The sequence below is a fragment of the Balaenoptera acutorostrata genome, chromosome 3, assembly GCF_949987535.1.
Source record: "Balaenoptera acutorostrata chromosome 3, mBalAcu1.1, whole genome shotgun sequence".
NCBI lineage: Eukaryota > Metazoa > Chordata > Mammalia > Artiodactyla > Balaenopteridae > Balaenoptera > Balaenoptera acutorostrata.
This window is the reverse complement of record NC_080066.1, coordinates 102,379,964-102,395,359: the sequence shown is the minus strand read 5'-3', so window position 1 is coordinate 102,395,359 and position 15,396 is coordinate 102,379,964. Positions and strand designations below refer to the sequence as shown.

The window sequence follows — 15,396 nt, the reverse complement described above, 5'->3', positions numbered from 1 at the left end:
CGACATGATTTTTTTGAGTATTAAAAGAGAATTCAATATATGCAGCAGTAGCAGTGTATTTTGAAAATAGACAGTGCTGTACACATATATGGTCTTCAAATGTGGATTATATGTGGAGATAACCAGCGTAATTGTCAGGCTTTCTTGAGACGATGACACAGGAGAGTCACAATTCCCATAATTGTTAACTGTTCTGGTTCGCTGACTCTGTTAGGATTTGAAAACATAGACTGAAACAGGTTCTCTTTACTGAAGTAATGCTATTTCCCAGGAAGCTACCCGGAGCTCTATAGCATGCTATGATTACCGAGCTCAAAAAACGATTTCATTTTAATACTTAGGTCCCCTGGGACCTTAAGTGTCTCAGAGAAAATTTCCATAGTGTGATAATCCAGCCTAGCCGGATTGCCAGTTCCCTTCGCATTTCTACATCCTTTGTATATATCAGGAACTGTTTGGTACGACTGGGTGGGAACTTCTATGGGATGTTCCTATCAGGAAGGCTTTCGTTAATAAAGAAGGTGCACAAATCCTAGGCCATCAGGAGCTAATGGCACATTTGTTGAATACCTGGAGGGCATCACGGTATTGTGGAAGAAAGGTGTTCCAAGCCAGGCTCTTTGCCAGGTACTGAGTGTAAGCCTCGGTGGAGTCATCTTTAAAACAAGGATGCAATACTTGATGTCGGAGGACTTTGTAAAAGGCAAAGTGCCTTCTAGGATGCTTTTAGTTATTACCTCGGGCTCAGGACCGTGCACATGATTGGTACTTGTTAGCTTACAGTAGAGATAAGCTACATACAGCTGACATAGTTGCGCAAATTGAGAAAGTATGAGACTAAATGCCAAAATCAGTGGCGCAGACAACGAATGCCTAGAAAATTCAGACAGAGAGAACCTGCTGACCAGAAATTTAAAAATCAGGAGCCTACATAAGTTAGGAGGGCTGTTCAGTTCTGAGGATGAGGAAAGCAAATGCTAAGGACAACTTGACCCTTATCCTATCTTACAGGGAAAGATACAGGGGATTAAAAGGTTAGCAATCAAATGTCCTGGCTTCTGTATCCAGCTAAGGTCACTTGTTATGACCATTTAGTTTAGCTGGTAATTCCCAAACATTAGCATGTCTCAGAATCACCTGGAGGGCTTGCTGAGCCCCACCTCTGGAGTGTCTTATATCCGGGGTAGGGCCAACAATGGGCATTTCTAACTAGCGACAGGTGGTGTTGATGCTGCTCGTCCAGAGACCACACTCTGAGACACGCTGCTTTAGACCGATTCTCATTGCTCACTTTTTGTGTGTGTTTTGTTTCTATTTCAACACAGAGAGCCCAAGAGGATGAACTCGTTAAAATAAGAAAGTATTATGAGACATCCAAAGAGGAAGAATTGAAGCTACTGGATAAACCTGAGCAGTAAGGATGCTTACACACTTTTCTGTTAACAAAAGGAGAGGGGCCGTCCCTATCTTCCTGCCTCCCAGCTCTGAATAACCAGATCTCAACTGTGCCAAGCTAAGTCAGAGCAGCGTCATTCCCGTGACCTATTGCATGCAGCAGAATGACCTGACTGCCGGGAAAGGCAGCCGGGAGATTTGTGCTGCTGGATAGCATGTCTCAACCCCTCACTCCACCCCTCATGACTCCCCTTTTTTTTTGTTCTAGCAACTTGTTAATTCCTCCTAGACTAAACATTCTGGCCCAAAGGGTAACTGAGGAAGGGAGAGGTTACTGCTCTGTTTAAGGTTCTGCTGATGCAGTTAAAAGGGATGATGTCAGAGTCACAGAATTCAAATTGATTTTCCGAAATATCGTATCCAGTAAATGTCACCTGAAGGTGCCAGCTTTCTCCCCAAATTCTCTACCTGCTCTGCCCAATGTAGATGTGACTTTTTTCATCCTCCCTTTGCATGTGCTTGTGCTTCTGCTTCTCTCCAGTCACTATCTGGAGGTGTCTGCTCTCTAGTTTGGGGTGTTCCACACACTTTGAAAGCCCAGAACTCTAGTGCATAACTGAGTGACTCTTGTCCTTGGCTGGGCTCTTGGGGTCTACAAACCATGGATAACCTTCTGGGGCTCCGCAGCCCTAAGGACTCTGTGAGAATGTGGGATGGGTCCTGAGTGGACAGAGGGCTACTTAGCTTGTGGCTACCTTGAATGCTTCCTGCCCAATGCAGGCTACGCTTCTCAGCCTGGAGATGAGGCAAGGAATAGGAAACAAAGAGGAAATTGACTGGGTTTAGGGTAACAGGTCAGCCCCAGAGACATTCAAGGGTCAGTCGCTTATACTGAAACCTTCACATCTTGCCCTTGGTTCCTCTAAAATGCCCCACTCCCCTTGGATGCCAGGGTATTGAGGTCCAGAAAAAACATCTTTCAATGACTGGGTGAGGAATTTCTAGGTTTACTCAGTTATTGACAAACCTTTAAGATAATTTGGGGACCGTTAGATGACTGGCTCTCACATGGAGCATATGCCAGGGCTCTCCCCCCAACACGCACCCAAAGTTAGTTCATGAAGCCTAGGAATATGGTGAATCCATGCAGATGGACTTCCCTGCCCTTCTGTTCCATCGACTTGAGCCCCCCCGTCCTTACCAACCCCCACCCCAACCCATCCTGTGGTCCACTCCCAAGTCTTGTTTCCTAATATCATAAATTCATTCCCACTAAGGTGCTGATGACCGAAAATGAAGTGACTAATAATGGGATATTTAGACACAAGGCCATGAGGAGTACTTGAGGACTGTTAGTCAGTTTGGGCTGCTATAACAAAGTATCCTAAACTGGGTGACTTAGCAACAGCAGAATTTTATTTCTCACAGTTCCTGAGGCTGGAAGTTTGAGACCCAGGTGTCAGCATGGTTGGGTTCTGGTGAGCACCCTCTTCCAGGCTGCAGACTGCCAACTCCCCTCTGTGTCTTCACGTGGCAGAGAGCAGAGAGGGGAAGCAAGCGCTTGTGTCTCTTCTCCGAAGGGCACTAACCCCACTCATGAGGGCTCAACCCTCATGACCTAATTACTTCCTAAAGGCCCTACTTCTTATTACCATCACTTTGGGGGTTAGGATTTCAACTTATGGATTTGGGGGGGGGGGCACAAACATTCAGTCCATAACAGGGACAAGAGGGCATATCAAGCATTTGGGTAGTGCCAACTATGCCATGTTAAGCAATGATACTCCAAGCCCAGAGTTGGTAAACTTTTCCTATAAAGGACCCGGTAGTAAGTACTTTAGGCTTTGTGAGCCATTACAATCTGCTGGCACTACTCAAGTCAACCGTTGTTGTGCAGAAGCAAGCACAGACAATACCTAAACAAATGGGCGTGGCTGTGCGCCAATAACAGTTTATTTATGGATGCTGAAATTTGAATTTCATATCATTTTACATGTCACAAAATATTATTCTGGTTAATATTTGATTAATATTAATTAATATTAATATATAAATAGTTGGTTTTTTCCAACCATTTAAAAATGTGAAAACCATTCTTAGCTGATGGACCATACAAAAACAAATGATGGGCTGAATTTGGCCTGGGGACTGTAATTCACCAACCCCTGCTCTAAACTATGGAATGGCCCACTTGGTAAAATGAACCGTGGGTCCCTGCTCCTGGAAGGGTTCCCCTTTTCCTTCCTGTGTTAATGCCTTTCTAGCATTATTTTTCGAGATTAATTGCCAGGACACAGAATAATGGCAGCAGGTAATTAACAGATGACTTATTAAAGTTCTCCTGCTTTCTCTACTAACGATCTGGATGGAAGAGTGTTTTTAAAGTTTGTAAATGGTCACTGTAAGGGCTTCCTGAACATGCTAAGCTCTTAGTGACAGCAAAGAAGATGGTCATGTTGTCTTGGTGATATGCTTGGGCTCAGCTGCTAGAGGGTGAGGCCCAGAGAGGTAGGGCCTCCAGGGCTGAGTGATTTTCACCTTTACTCCTGACCTCCTGCACAGTGTAGCATTTGTTTGATTCATGCCAGAGTCTGGTTTTCTGGCAACTGATTTGCCATTAGTTCCAAGTGAGTTGACTCTAAGCATGTTTTGCATGCTGGAAAATATGAATCGTTTATAGTTTCAGCATTGCAGTTTCCTAAGATTCCTGTGGTGCCCAGGCTGTAAATCAGAGCCTGGAGAGGCTGGCCGCCTCACTCCCCTCAGCAGCTTTCTTGCGCCGCAGGGCCAGATTTAGAAAGTCATTTCCCGCAGAGGTGTCATCTGCTTGGGACCAGGCTGTCTGAGAACCACTCCCTTCAGCAATGGTCCTCAACTCTGTTCACACTCTCCTTGGGATGGTGGTGAGGTGAGGGGAGGCTCTACTGGGTTTGATTAGGCCTGATGTGTGATTAGGCTTTTTGTGGCCTAAAGTGAGGACACCATATACAGCCTATTGGGACGCTCCACTGAGGCCCACAGCTGCCTTGGGATCCCTGAATGATATCATTCAGGGCTTTGAGGAATGATAAACCACATGTTAGTCCCTTGAAAACAGTGGGCCCGTTGCATCAATCCACCTGACAGCCGAGTTGCTGTGGATGTGTGACCCACGTACTGTGAGGTGCAGAATGTTTCTGCTATGTATCGGCTGTACTTACGGTCCATCCTAGGAAGATCAGCCTGCCTTAAGGAAAGAAGAGGAAGGTCCCTGGTCTGTGGCTCTTTGGGGGTCTTTAGTCCTTTCTATCTCTGGCCCTAGGGTATAAAGTTAGACTAGTCCAAAAGGAAATCAGTCCCTAAATATTCATAAGTACCATGGCCTAATAATGCCCAAGACCCTCTCCTTGGGGATGTGTAAAAGAGTGCTTACCCCTGCCCTTCTGGGTAGAGTATAAAACCCACATGTGGGAGATAAGATATTAGACACTTCATAGCCTTTGAGGTAACCTGTACTTCTGGTACTTTGTCAGATAAATGGGAAATGGTGCTTTCCTCGAGACTTTGTTTTTCCCAAATTTGCTTCTCTAGTATTTTGTATCTTCACCTTCTACCAGGTGACCAGGCCCAAAACCCACACGTCATCCTGGACTCTTCTCAGCATCCCGTGGGATGGGTCAGCTACACTGGGTCTGGCAGCCTCAGTCGCTTTCTCACCATTCGCCCCTCAGCATCCACACTGCAGGCCGTCTCTCGTTCCCCCTTAGAATATTCCAACCGCTCCCAGCCTCAGATCTGCTATCACTTCCAATCAATCAGCCAAGCCATTGCAAGGGCGATTTTCTAAAACAAAAAGCTGAAAGTGTCACTCCTCTGTTTAAAACCCTTCATTCATTCAGAAAAAGCTTGAACTCTTTATTTTAGAACACAAAACCCCATTTTAGCTTCTTCTCACCTTTCCCCACGAATATCATTCAGCCTGTCCAGGCTCTCGCTGGCAGTTTCTTACATGTGTCCTGCACAAGGACCAGAGGGCTCCCGGAGACCTTGGCTGACATGGTCCCTCCAGGGCTCTGACTTTGATGCCCTGCGTATGGCTTCCATAGCTCCTATTTTAGGCCCCATCACCGAGAGCACTCATCACACTCGTGGTAACTGTGGATTTATTTCTCAGGTGATCAAGAAGGAATTGTGTTTAAGTTAAATTCTGTTCTCAGGTCTTAGCATGGTGCCTGACACACTGTAAATGCTTCGTACACATCTAAAGACACTAAAATTCTTGGTGAGTGATGCTCTGGTATTTTTGGTGACACATTCTCTACAGTTCTGTTCTATCCAAAATATTGTGAAATTTCTGAATTTCCCTCTGCCCTCCAACTCTGGATATGTGCTTCGGCCCCTTCTCCATACACAGAACATTGGGTCTTTAAGATTTTCTGAGAGCCTTCCAAGTGCAAGCCCTAGTTCCAGTAAAGCTTTGATCCCAGGGAACCTTGTAGTTCTATTTTACTCTTTTTTCTGGGTAACACAAATTGCTTGATCCTATGGGCTCATTCTCCTCATGTTGGTCCTAAACCTCCTTTTTGGAGACTAGTTATAAGTAATTGTTTATACAGCATTTCCTTCTTCTCATCTAAGACCTTGCTGGTAAGCTGGGGTGTTGATCTGTATATTCTCTCCATCAATTCTTCACTCGCTGTGTTCATTTAAACGAGGAAGTGTACCCACTCAGGGATCTGGGTCCTACTTAGGGAATAGGGTTTCATGGTCGCATTTGGAAAGGGAGAAATGCAGGGTGCTACACTTGAGGTAGCTCTCAGCAGCGTCTGAATAAGTAAAACTTCCCAAGACTCACTACAGGACCAAATGCCTCCAGTCCCACAAGCTTTTGACTGCTCATGTTTGTGAGAACTGGTGATACCCCTGATTTCAGTCATAAAGGAATCAATGGTTTAATACTAATTTTACAAAGAAACAATTCACATATAGAGTGTAATTTTTTCATCTTGTCCTAATTCAGAATTCCTTTGGGTTTCCACTTTTATATCCCATCACATGGTTTTCATAATAATCAGAGTTACAGAACCTTAAAGCAAAGGTATGTTTTCTTTTATGGGCATTCTTTGCTTCCTCTCAGTGTCATTTAGAAAAAAAATAAATAAAAAAGGATTATGACCTGGTTGTAGGATAAATAAGAAAAACAGCTGATGATTAGAATCTTATTAAAACCCAAGTGTCCCTAAAAGAGGCGCAGAGTATTAGCTAAGGAAATTTCTTTGGTTATGGAAAGAAGGGGTCTCCAGCTTTGCTCCTAGGTAAAAGCATTCTTGGTAAGAGGTTACAAAACGTCAAGGTAATGATGTTATGGTTTGACCAAGACTTTCAGAACTATCAGTTAATCATCATTTCAACCCCCAAATGGATTTAAAAGCTTTTAGTGGATTCTCTCCTTTTCTGAATTCATGTCCACCTCTTTCCATCCATTTTAGTGTATACCCCTGCCTCGGGTGGTTGGCCTAGAGGGTATGTAGCTCTTCCAACTTAATTTTGCAAACGGCACCAGTGCCCAGCTGCTCAGACAGTGAGCTTCTGTGTGTAGGTCAGTACTCAACCTTTAGCTTTTAAGATCTGTCTTGCCATAGTTTGTAAGAAACTTTAGATTGTGCCCACTTAATGAGTGCCTCCTTTGTTCCAAGCATGGCGCTATGAAGTCCTGTCTGTGTAGGTAAGTTGTTGTGGAAAAGGAAACAAATACCTGCAGAATAGAATCATTATAGATTATTATAATTGTTTGAACAACAACAACAAAAAATAGTAATCTAACTTCAGAAAGAGATTATTTTTTCACTTGTCTATAGACATTTGCCTCAAGTCTTCCCCTTACTTAGCCCGTGTTAATACACCATTAGAGAATGCTGCATTATAAAGGGAGTCTGTTGTGTATTTTTTTTTTTTTTTTCCGAACACTAAAGATTAATGCTTTCCATTTTGGTTTAGTCTTACTTGGGTGGCAAGAGACAGATAGCTTCACATGGTTCAGTATACTTGCATTAACTTTCTGTTCTTAATTTATACACCATATGTTTGCTCACCATTATAGAAACCCATTTTATTTTTTTTTAAATTTTTAAAATTTTTTATACAATTTTTAAAGGTTATTTTCCATTTACAGGTATTACAAAATGTTGGCTATATCCCCTGCATTGTACAATATATCTTTGAGCCTATCTTATACCCAATAGTTTGTACCTTCCACTCCCCTACCCTTATATGGCCCCTCGCGCCACGACTGGTAACCACTAATTCTCTGTATCTGTGAGTCTGCTTCTTTTTTGTTATATTCACTATTTTGGTGTATTTTTTAGATTCCACATATAAGTGATATCATACAGTATTTGTCTTTGTCTGACTTATTTCGCTTAGCCTAATGCCCTCCAAGTCCATCCATGTTGCTGCAAATAGCAAAATATCATTCTTTTTTATGGCTGAGTAGTATTCCATTGTGTGTGTATATGTATGTGTGTGTATGTATATATACATATACCACATCTTCTTTATCCACTCATCTGTCAATGGATGCTTAGGTTGCTTCCATATCTTGGCAGTTGTAAATAATGCTGCTGTGACTGTTGGGGTGCATGTATCTTTCCAAATTAGTGTTTTTGTTTTTTTTGGATTTTGTTTTGTTTTTTTTGGAGTGGAGTTGCTGAGTCATATAGTAGCTCTATATTTTTTTTTTTTTTGAGAAACCTCCGTACTGTTTTCCACAGTGGCTGCACCCATTTACATTCCCACCAACAGTGTACGAGGGTTCCCTTTTCTCCACATCCTCGCCAACATTTGTTATTTGTGTTCTTTTTAGTGGTAGCCATTCTGACAGGTGTGAGGTGATATATAGAAAGCCATTTTTAAAAGTGGCTTTGTTGTCAACAATAGAGCACATACCCTTGGAGTCCCCTGAGTTTGCCTATTTGATGCCTTTTTAATTGTTCAATTAACATTGTCAAACAAGGAATGCTCTCACGACGAATCTCTGTCTGCTGTCTTTTTATTTTCCTTGCTATGATATGTGAAGTCAGATGATTCATTCTTAATTTTTACAGATTTTTACACGAGTTAGCCCAGATCCCTAATTTTGCTGAACGTGCCCAGTGTATAATCTTCAGATCTGTCTTTTCTGAGGGCATTACTGCTGTGCACCGAAAGGTAGAGATCATCACACGAGCTTCTAAGGTATGTTTGCTGTCTAATTCAAAGACAGCTTTGCCCTCCTTGGAGGTAAAGGAGGGAGTGGGGAGTGGGAAAGATCAACTCGGGTCCCTTTGCAGAAATATTGTGGACTTAAGATTGTGTGTTTTCCTGAGTATAACTGTGACGATTATCCCATGTGAACGTGCATGCAGGTGAGTGAGTAAGAAAGAAGGAGATGCAGATTGACAGAGGAGAAAGAGGGAGAAAAAAACGACACTTTTACAGATTTCTTCTCACATATTCCAAATACCTCCCAATGTACATTCTGGCCACTTAAAACCAACCTAAATAGTATAGTGTGTTTTCCATTCTGACTGTCTAGATTGCAAAAAGAGATTTGCCTTAGACCAAGCATTGGATCATCTGAAATATGTTTACATAGTAAAATAAAAATATTCTAGAGACTTGATAAATGAAATCAATGATTATGATAATGAGTGATGGGCCGATAAGTTTTTGTTGGCTTTACCACACTGGTGTTCGTTATAAAGTTAAATTCTTGAATGTGGCTTTTTCTCCCAATGACGCACGTCCTTCACCACATGATGATCCTCCACAAATACTGTAATGTTTAGTTGCTTATCTGAAGGCATGGGGTTTTTTTCCTTCTAAAATACAAAAGATTTCACTAAAGAAAGCCTAAATATTACCAAGGTATATAATATACACCCTCTAATAACGCCCTACAAGGCAGGAGCAGAGGTCGTCCTAGAGCTGCACTTGGTTTTCTTTCTTTACCCTAAAATAAAGGAAAATAAAGTCGACTAAAACTGTAGAGAAGGGGAAAAGTATCAATTTGAAAATTTGCACTTGGAGCAAAAGAATGAGAGAGAGAGGAAAAACAAATGAGATGGGGAGCTGAAGAAAGCCCCAAGCAGCTTGAAATTAATAGACAAATAGTAAAAGTTAATAGACAAATCAGCAAACACTTAATAAACATAGCCTATGACCTTGAAATACATTATTGCATTCACCTCTGAGGATTCTGTGGTTCACCTCTGAGGATTATTTCCAGGGATAAGGAAGTATAGGCTTGCTATTGTATCTACCCTACATTTAACTGTGCTGTTTATATAGATACATAGTCCAAAACCAGATCCTGAAATGATCTTAAACCCCTTCCTACTTAGAAGCCGTCAAATACAAAGCCTAACTGTAACAACTGTCTTTTTTCAATTTCTAAATCCTTTAAAATAAGTATTTAAAAAATAAAACTGGCTCAAATAGAAATATAAAAACTAATATTTAATATTCAGTATTAGAACATGCACAGTTCGTAATTCATTGAAAGGATAAAAAGATGATGGCTGTTAACATATTTTTTAAGACACTTATGGCTTAGTGAAGTGTATTTTCCATTTCACCAACTATAAATCCAGTTGGTAACAGGCCAGCAAACAGCCTATCAAGTGCTCAGTGAATATTTGTTGTTGAACGAACATAGGTGCATTTGGAGTTCAGCCGCGTAATAATTGGTGTTTGCCTTCCCAGGGCTTGCTGCAAATGAAGAGTGTGAAGGATATTTTGGCTCTCATTCTGGCTTTTGGAAACTATATGAATGGAGGAAATAGGACTCGGGGACAAGCAGATGGATATAGCTTAGAAATTCTGCCCAAACTCAAGGACGTCAAAAGTCGGGTATTTATTTATTTTTCATAACGAAGGTCTGTGATCTGTCATTATTTTCCTTGTATACCTTCAATTTTTTTTTTCTTTTTTTTTTTTTTAATTTATTATTTATTTATTTATGTCTGTGTTGGTCTTCATTTCTGTGCGAGGGCTTTCTCTAGTTGTGGCAAGCGGGGGCCACTCTTCATCGCGGTGCGCGGGCCTCTCATTATCGCGGCCTCTCTTGTTGCGGAGCACAGGCTCCAGATGCGCAGGCTCAGCAATTGTGGCTCACGGGCCCAGTTGCTCTGCGGTATGTGGGATCTTCCCAGACCAGGGCTCGAACCCGTGTCCCCTGCATTGGCAGGCAGATTCTCAACCACTGCGCCACCAGGGAAGCCCCACCTTCAATTTTTAAAAAAGTGTTCCTGGTTGTTCCATTCATCTCTAGCCTCCCCCTAACAGTACAGTTTTTTTCTTTGCTTTCTTTTGAATAAAGACGGGTTTTTCATGTTTCATCTTCTTTTGATGACAAAATCCCCAACATTCATTTGCTCGAAAGCACACAGTTAGATGTTGAACTGCCGTGAGCAGAATAAAGCAGATAGCGTACAGTAGTAGCCATAGCACAAGGCTTGAGTCTGCTTGAATTTGGTGTTAGCTACTTGTAATTTACTCATTCCTAAGTAGAGCGCAGTGCTGACTCACCAAGGGAGCTGAGCGTTTGAATTATTCTCTGGTCCACAACAATTGGGCTGGGGGTCTACTGTCAAACCCTCTGAGCCTGATTATCACTTGGCTCCACACCCTGCAGAGCTACCTCTTTAGAAACAACCAGCCCATATCTAGGCGTCCCCTGGGGGGGCAGGGGGCATGGAGGGAGGGGAAACACACAGGCAAATTAGAATTAGACCCACGTGAACAAGACACAAAGGCTGCCTTGTGGGAGGGCCTGCTCTCCCCTGGAGTCCCAGGGTCATAAAGTGGCAGGGTGTTCCTTTTAAGCCGCCTTGATTGTTTTTCACGCCAGTAAGAACACACATTTTTTGAAAGGTAGGAAGGGAGGGATGGTCTTCTGTTCTACTCTCTGGTTCCCTTTAGCACTCCCCTACCCCCTCCCTTCTTGGCTTTATGCCTGAAAGTACTGAGACAGTCTTTTGGTTGGCTGGTGCTTGTCTTAGCCATTGCCTCAGAGGCCTTATGGATTACTCTTTGGGTTTTTTCCCCCACAAGGAAGAGTGTAGTGTCATTTCTTTGTATAGATGCCATAAAAATGAATGGGACAAAGAGGAAAGAGGACAGTCTCGCCAGTCTCAAACAGAATTAGGACCAGGTATCACAAATTAAAAGTATTAGAGTTACAAAGTGAGGTTTCAGCTCTTTGACTATCTAATATGGCAGAGTCTCATGTGAATGATATTCATTTACGCTTCTCTTTTAAACCTAGGATAATGGGATTAATCTGGTGGACTACGTTGTGAAATATTACCTGCGTTACTATGATCAGGTAAGAAATAGCGTTATGTGGAAAACTACACTAATGGGGTTTCAGCTCCTGCACATTGCTGGCGTTCAGAAATTGGATGATGGATGGATGGATGAATTTCAAGTCCAACATAGAATTTGAGAGCTCTCCAGCTTCCTTGGTTTACAGATGGGAACACTGGAGCCAAGAGAGTTTAGTTGACTCTTGTAAAGAGAAGCATTATTCAGTGGCACAAATCTACTGACTCTTAATCCACTGTATAACACAGCTTCAAAGAGACCCCCAGTCATCTCAGTGCCTTCTGACCAGATTGTGAGGGTCTCTGTGAAACCCATATCCATTCAGTAATTGGTTATATTTGAAACTAGATTCTGGGATGCAGACCAAAATTTAGGAACTTAAGATACCCAATACTTTATCAGCAATGTTCATCTGTGAACAAGTTAAAGACGTGGAATTTGAAATCCATCTTCTCTGCTTAGATTACATTGGGCCATTAGAAATAAAAATTTCTGTGAGAATCCACCTGAGCGCAATTTTCTGTGTTTTATTCCTTCTCATTAAATCGAGAACAAGGAGTCCTAGCTTTGAGAAGAAAGAGGTACTATTGTAAGTTGTTGAGAAACCTAGCAGTCAATAAATGGAAAAAGTCTCAGGAAAATGTTGTCAGGAGTCCCGCTTAACTATCCACATAAGCAGAGTTTTTCCTAGGTACCAAGGGAAGAAAAGTAAAGATTCCAGGGCCTCGTTTTCAAAAGGCCTACAGTTTCATGCAGAAGACAGGTTAAGCACTGATGAAGTCTTTAGTCATCTCTCCTGCCCTCCTGGTGGGTTTATCTAACTGTTGTCAATGTATCTACCACCAGGTTTATTATTCCCCTTTATATAGATATCATTGAGCAATTACCTAGCTTCCCGGCATTGCTCCTTGAGGTCCAGAACTCTTTGTTGTCTCTTTTTTCATGTCTGTAATGTAGGTGCTTGATAAATACTTGCTGAGTTGAATGTACTGTAAATATCCACAAGCATGTAATAAGTAGCATCTGTAACAAACAAGATGCAAGGAGGCGAGAGCTATTTTCTGGTAGAGCAGGGTAGGTGTGCTGAGCTTCAGGCAATATGTGTGCACCCAAAGTTCTGACGGCAGGTACCAGGGTGGCAGAAGAGTTATCCTGAAGGATCTTGAGGTGACAGTTCAAATTCAAGGCTGGCATAAGCAGATTTACTCATAGTCTCTGCCTCAACCATCCTTCCTACACAGATGCACTGTGTAGGAAGGATGAAATTTGCCGATGGAGTTTGACTCCTATTGAAGAGAGCTGAACCCAGTGGAATCGACTTCACAGAGGAAAATCTTAATGTAAGATTAATTTCAAACACGGGATGGTGCAGTTTAGGAAAAATAAGTCAACATTTGTGTGGTGCTCTCCCAGTTTTCACTGTGTAAAATGAATTTCACTCAACAAGAGTACAGAATTATGTGATTTAGTAAATGATCCCTTCCCTCTTAGGAGCATAAGTGATGATTTTTGTGGTTAGTGGTGATGAGCAATTAGCGGAAGAAAGGTGACTCTTGCTCCAAGCTTCCTTCCACTCATGCCTGGTTTTTGGTCCAAGTCTAGGTCTATGTGAAGTTCAAAGAAACCCTTCTAGGGCCATGTCTTTTGAACTCTAATTGAGCAGCTTTCACAAGAGCTACTACCAGGCTGATTTGCTCAGTAGCATTTTCTCTTTTTCTAGCTTAAAAAAATAAAAAATAAAAAATGAAGCCAGGACTGAATCTGATAAAAAGTTTTGGAAAATAGAAAAAAATATGCATGAGTTCTTCCATAGATTACCATGGAGTTTTGTGACAGGCATCTTAGATGTTGTTCCATCTTGGCACTCAAAGGAGGGTACTGCTTCCATGGTGTTTTAAAAAGCAGTAAAATAAGTAGAGGAAGATGAATAATAGTACACTGATCACGTAAAATGTTGTTCTGATCAAATGAGGAAAACCACCTTCTCCTAGCATCCCAAATGAGGCCAAAGGTCTTAAAGGAAGGGGGTAGGGCCCAGGGAATTCTCAAAACCACAAGAAAACAGGACGATAAGTTAGATGACTCCTGCCCAAGGTGCATACTTCCCAGAATAGCGTTTTATAAGCTCTCTGTTAGTGGTGCCAAACAGATTTTATTGGTAGGCCAGATGGTGTGTACTTGACCAAGAACAAGACACAGTTCCTGCCTTCAAAATGTTTATAGTCTAGTGGGAAAGACACATAAGCTAACAAGGCAATTTTTAAATTAATGTTGAAAAGTGCTGTGATAACAGGAATTAGCAGGGACTCTTGGAAACACCCAAGTGCTGAGGCTTAGGGGAGGTCTTTAAGGAAGTGATATCTGTTTTGAGACTTGAAAGAGGAGTATGAACAAGGAGGTGTGAGGAGGGGCTGGGGAAGAGTTTTTGGAAAGGGACAGTTTTGTAGACAAAAGCCTAGAAGCAAGAGACTGTGGCCTGTTCTTTTATTTTATGAAAGTTTAGGAGAGGGAGTTAGAGATAGGGGAAGGGAGAAATCAGGCTGGAGATGGAGACAGAGGCCAGATCAAAAAGTGCCTTGTAAAGCAGTTTTAGAGTTTGGAATTAGTCCTAATGGCAGTAGGGAAGATGGAATGTGAAGGAAAGCTGGCAGAGTAGCCTGTGTGGAGAGAAGAATAAGCGAAGATGGCCTGAGACGTGCAAGACACAAAGCTTGTATTAAACAGCTCGGGGAGAAAGCAAGCTGGACTGGAAAAGACAGTTGAGGCTCTGCTTGTCTCCCAATGTGCCTACAGTTTGTGTCCCCCTGGATGTTTCTCAGCTGAGATCCTCTATTAGGTATAGTTGTGGAGCTTGTCAAAACCCAACCCAGCCATGCCCTCGTAAATATCTGCTAAGATAAGCCAAACAACATTAAGAGAATCTTTACAAATATGTGATGAATTTGATCACATACACACACGCGCGCGCACGTGCTCACGAGCTTTAAGCTGCAGAGGAAGGTAGGTAAGAGCATAAGCGATGGTGATTGTTTCTCCCACCTCAGTGCTGCCTTATCCAGTACCTTCCAATTCACACCCATTGGCATACCCCAAAGATGAGTTATCTAATTGCTGCCATGTGAAACTCAACAGGGACTTTCAATTTAAGTACTTTCATGTGTTCTTCCTGTGCCATTTTCCATGGGAGTAGAGGGTCTAAGATTAGGACATACCTGACCATTTTCTCTTTGATTCAAGAGGCAAAATAGAGCCCAGCCCATGCCATAGCTACAGCCATAGCCAACCTCAGTGCCAATAAGACCAAAATGATAGCGTGAAAGACACGAAAGCACTTCAAAGCAACAAGTCCAAAGTTAGGAATAGCAGGGGAGCATTGCTATGATTCTTATCCAACCATCCGAAAAAAGATGCTTTGGAATTTCAACTGAAAGTGACAATTGGGATGTATAATGTACTTTTGTTTACCATGTATTCCAGGAAGCAGGAACAGAAAAGAGTGTTTTCCCCCTGCCCGAACCACAAGATTTCTTTCTGGCCTCCCAAGTCAAATTTGAAGACCTTATAAAAGATTTGAGAAAACTGAAGAGGCAACTAGAAGGTAACCGGCACACTGTTCTGTTATTATGATAATAGATAGGATTTCTTAAAAATGATTTA

At 42.1% G+C, this 15,396-nt stretch overlaps 1 protein-coding gene across 2 annotated transcripts in view; it reads left to right on the top strand.

The window, feature by feature from the left end:
* The window catches only part of FMN1 (formin 1), a 425,289-nt gene that overhangs the window by 257,642 nt on the left and 152,251 nt on the right, over positions 1-15,396 (top strand). For both annotated transcript variants that reach the window (XM_057542902.1, XM_057542903.1), the window contains 5 exons: positions 1,326-1,414; positions 8,478-8,607; positions 10,117-10,263; positions 11,681-11,740; positions 15,217-15,337. In XM_057542902.1, coding sequence (XP_057398885.1) covers positions 1,326-1,414; positions 8,478-8,607; positions 10,117-10,263; positions 11,681-11,740; positions 15,217-15,337 — 547 coding nt within the window. The remainder of the gene's footprint in view (positions 1-1,325; positions 1,415-8,477; positions 8,608-10,116; positions 10,264-11,680; positions 11,741-15,216; positions 15,338-15,396) is intronic.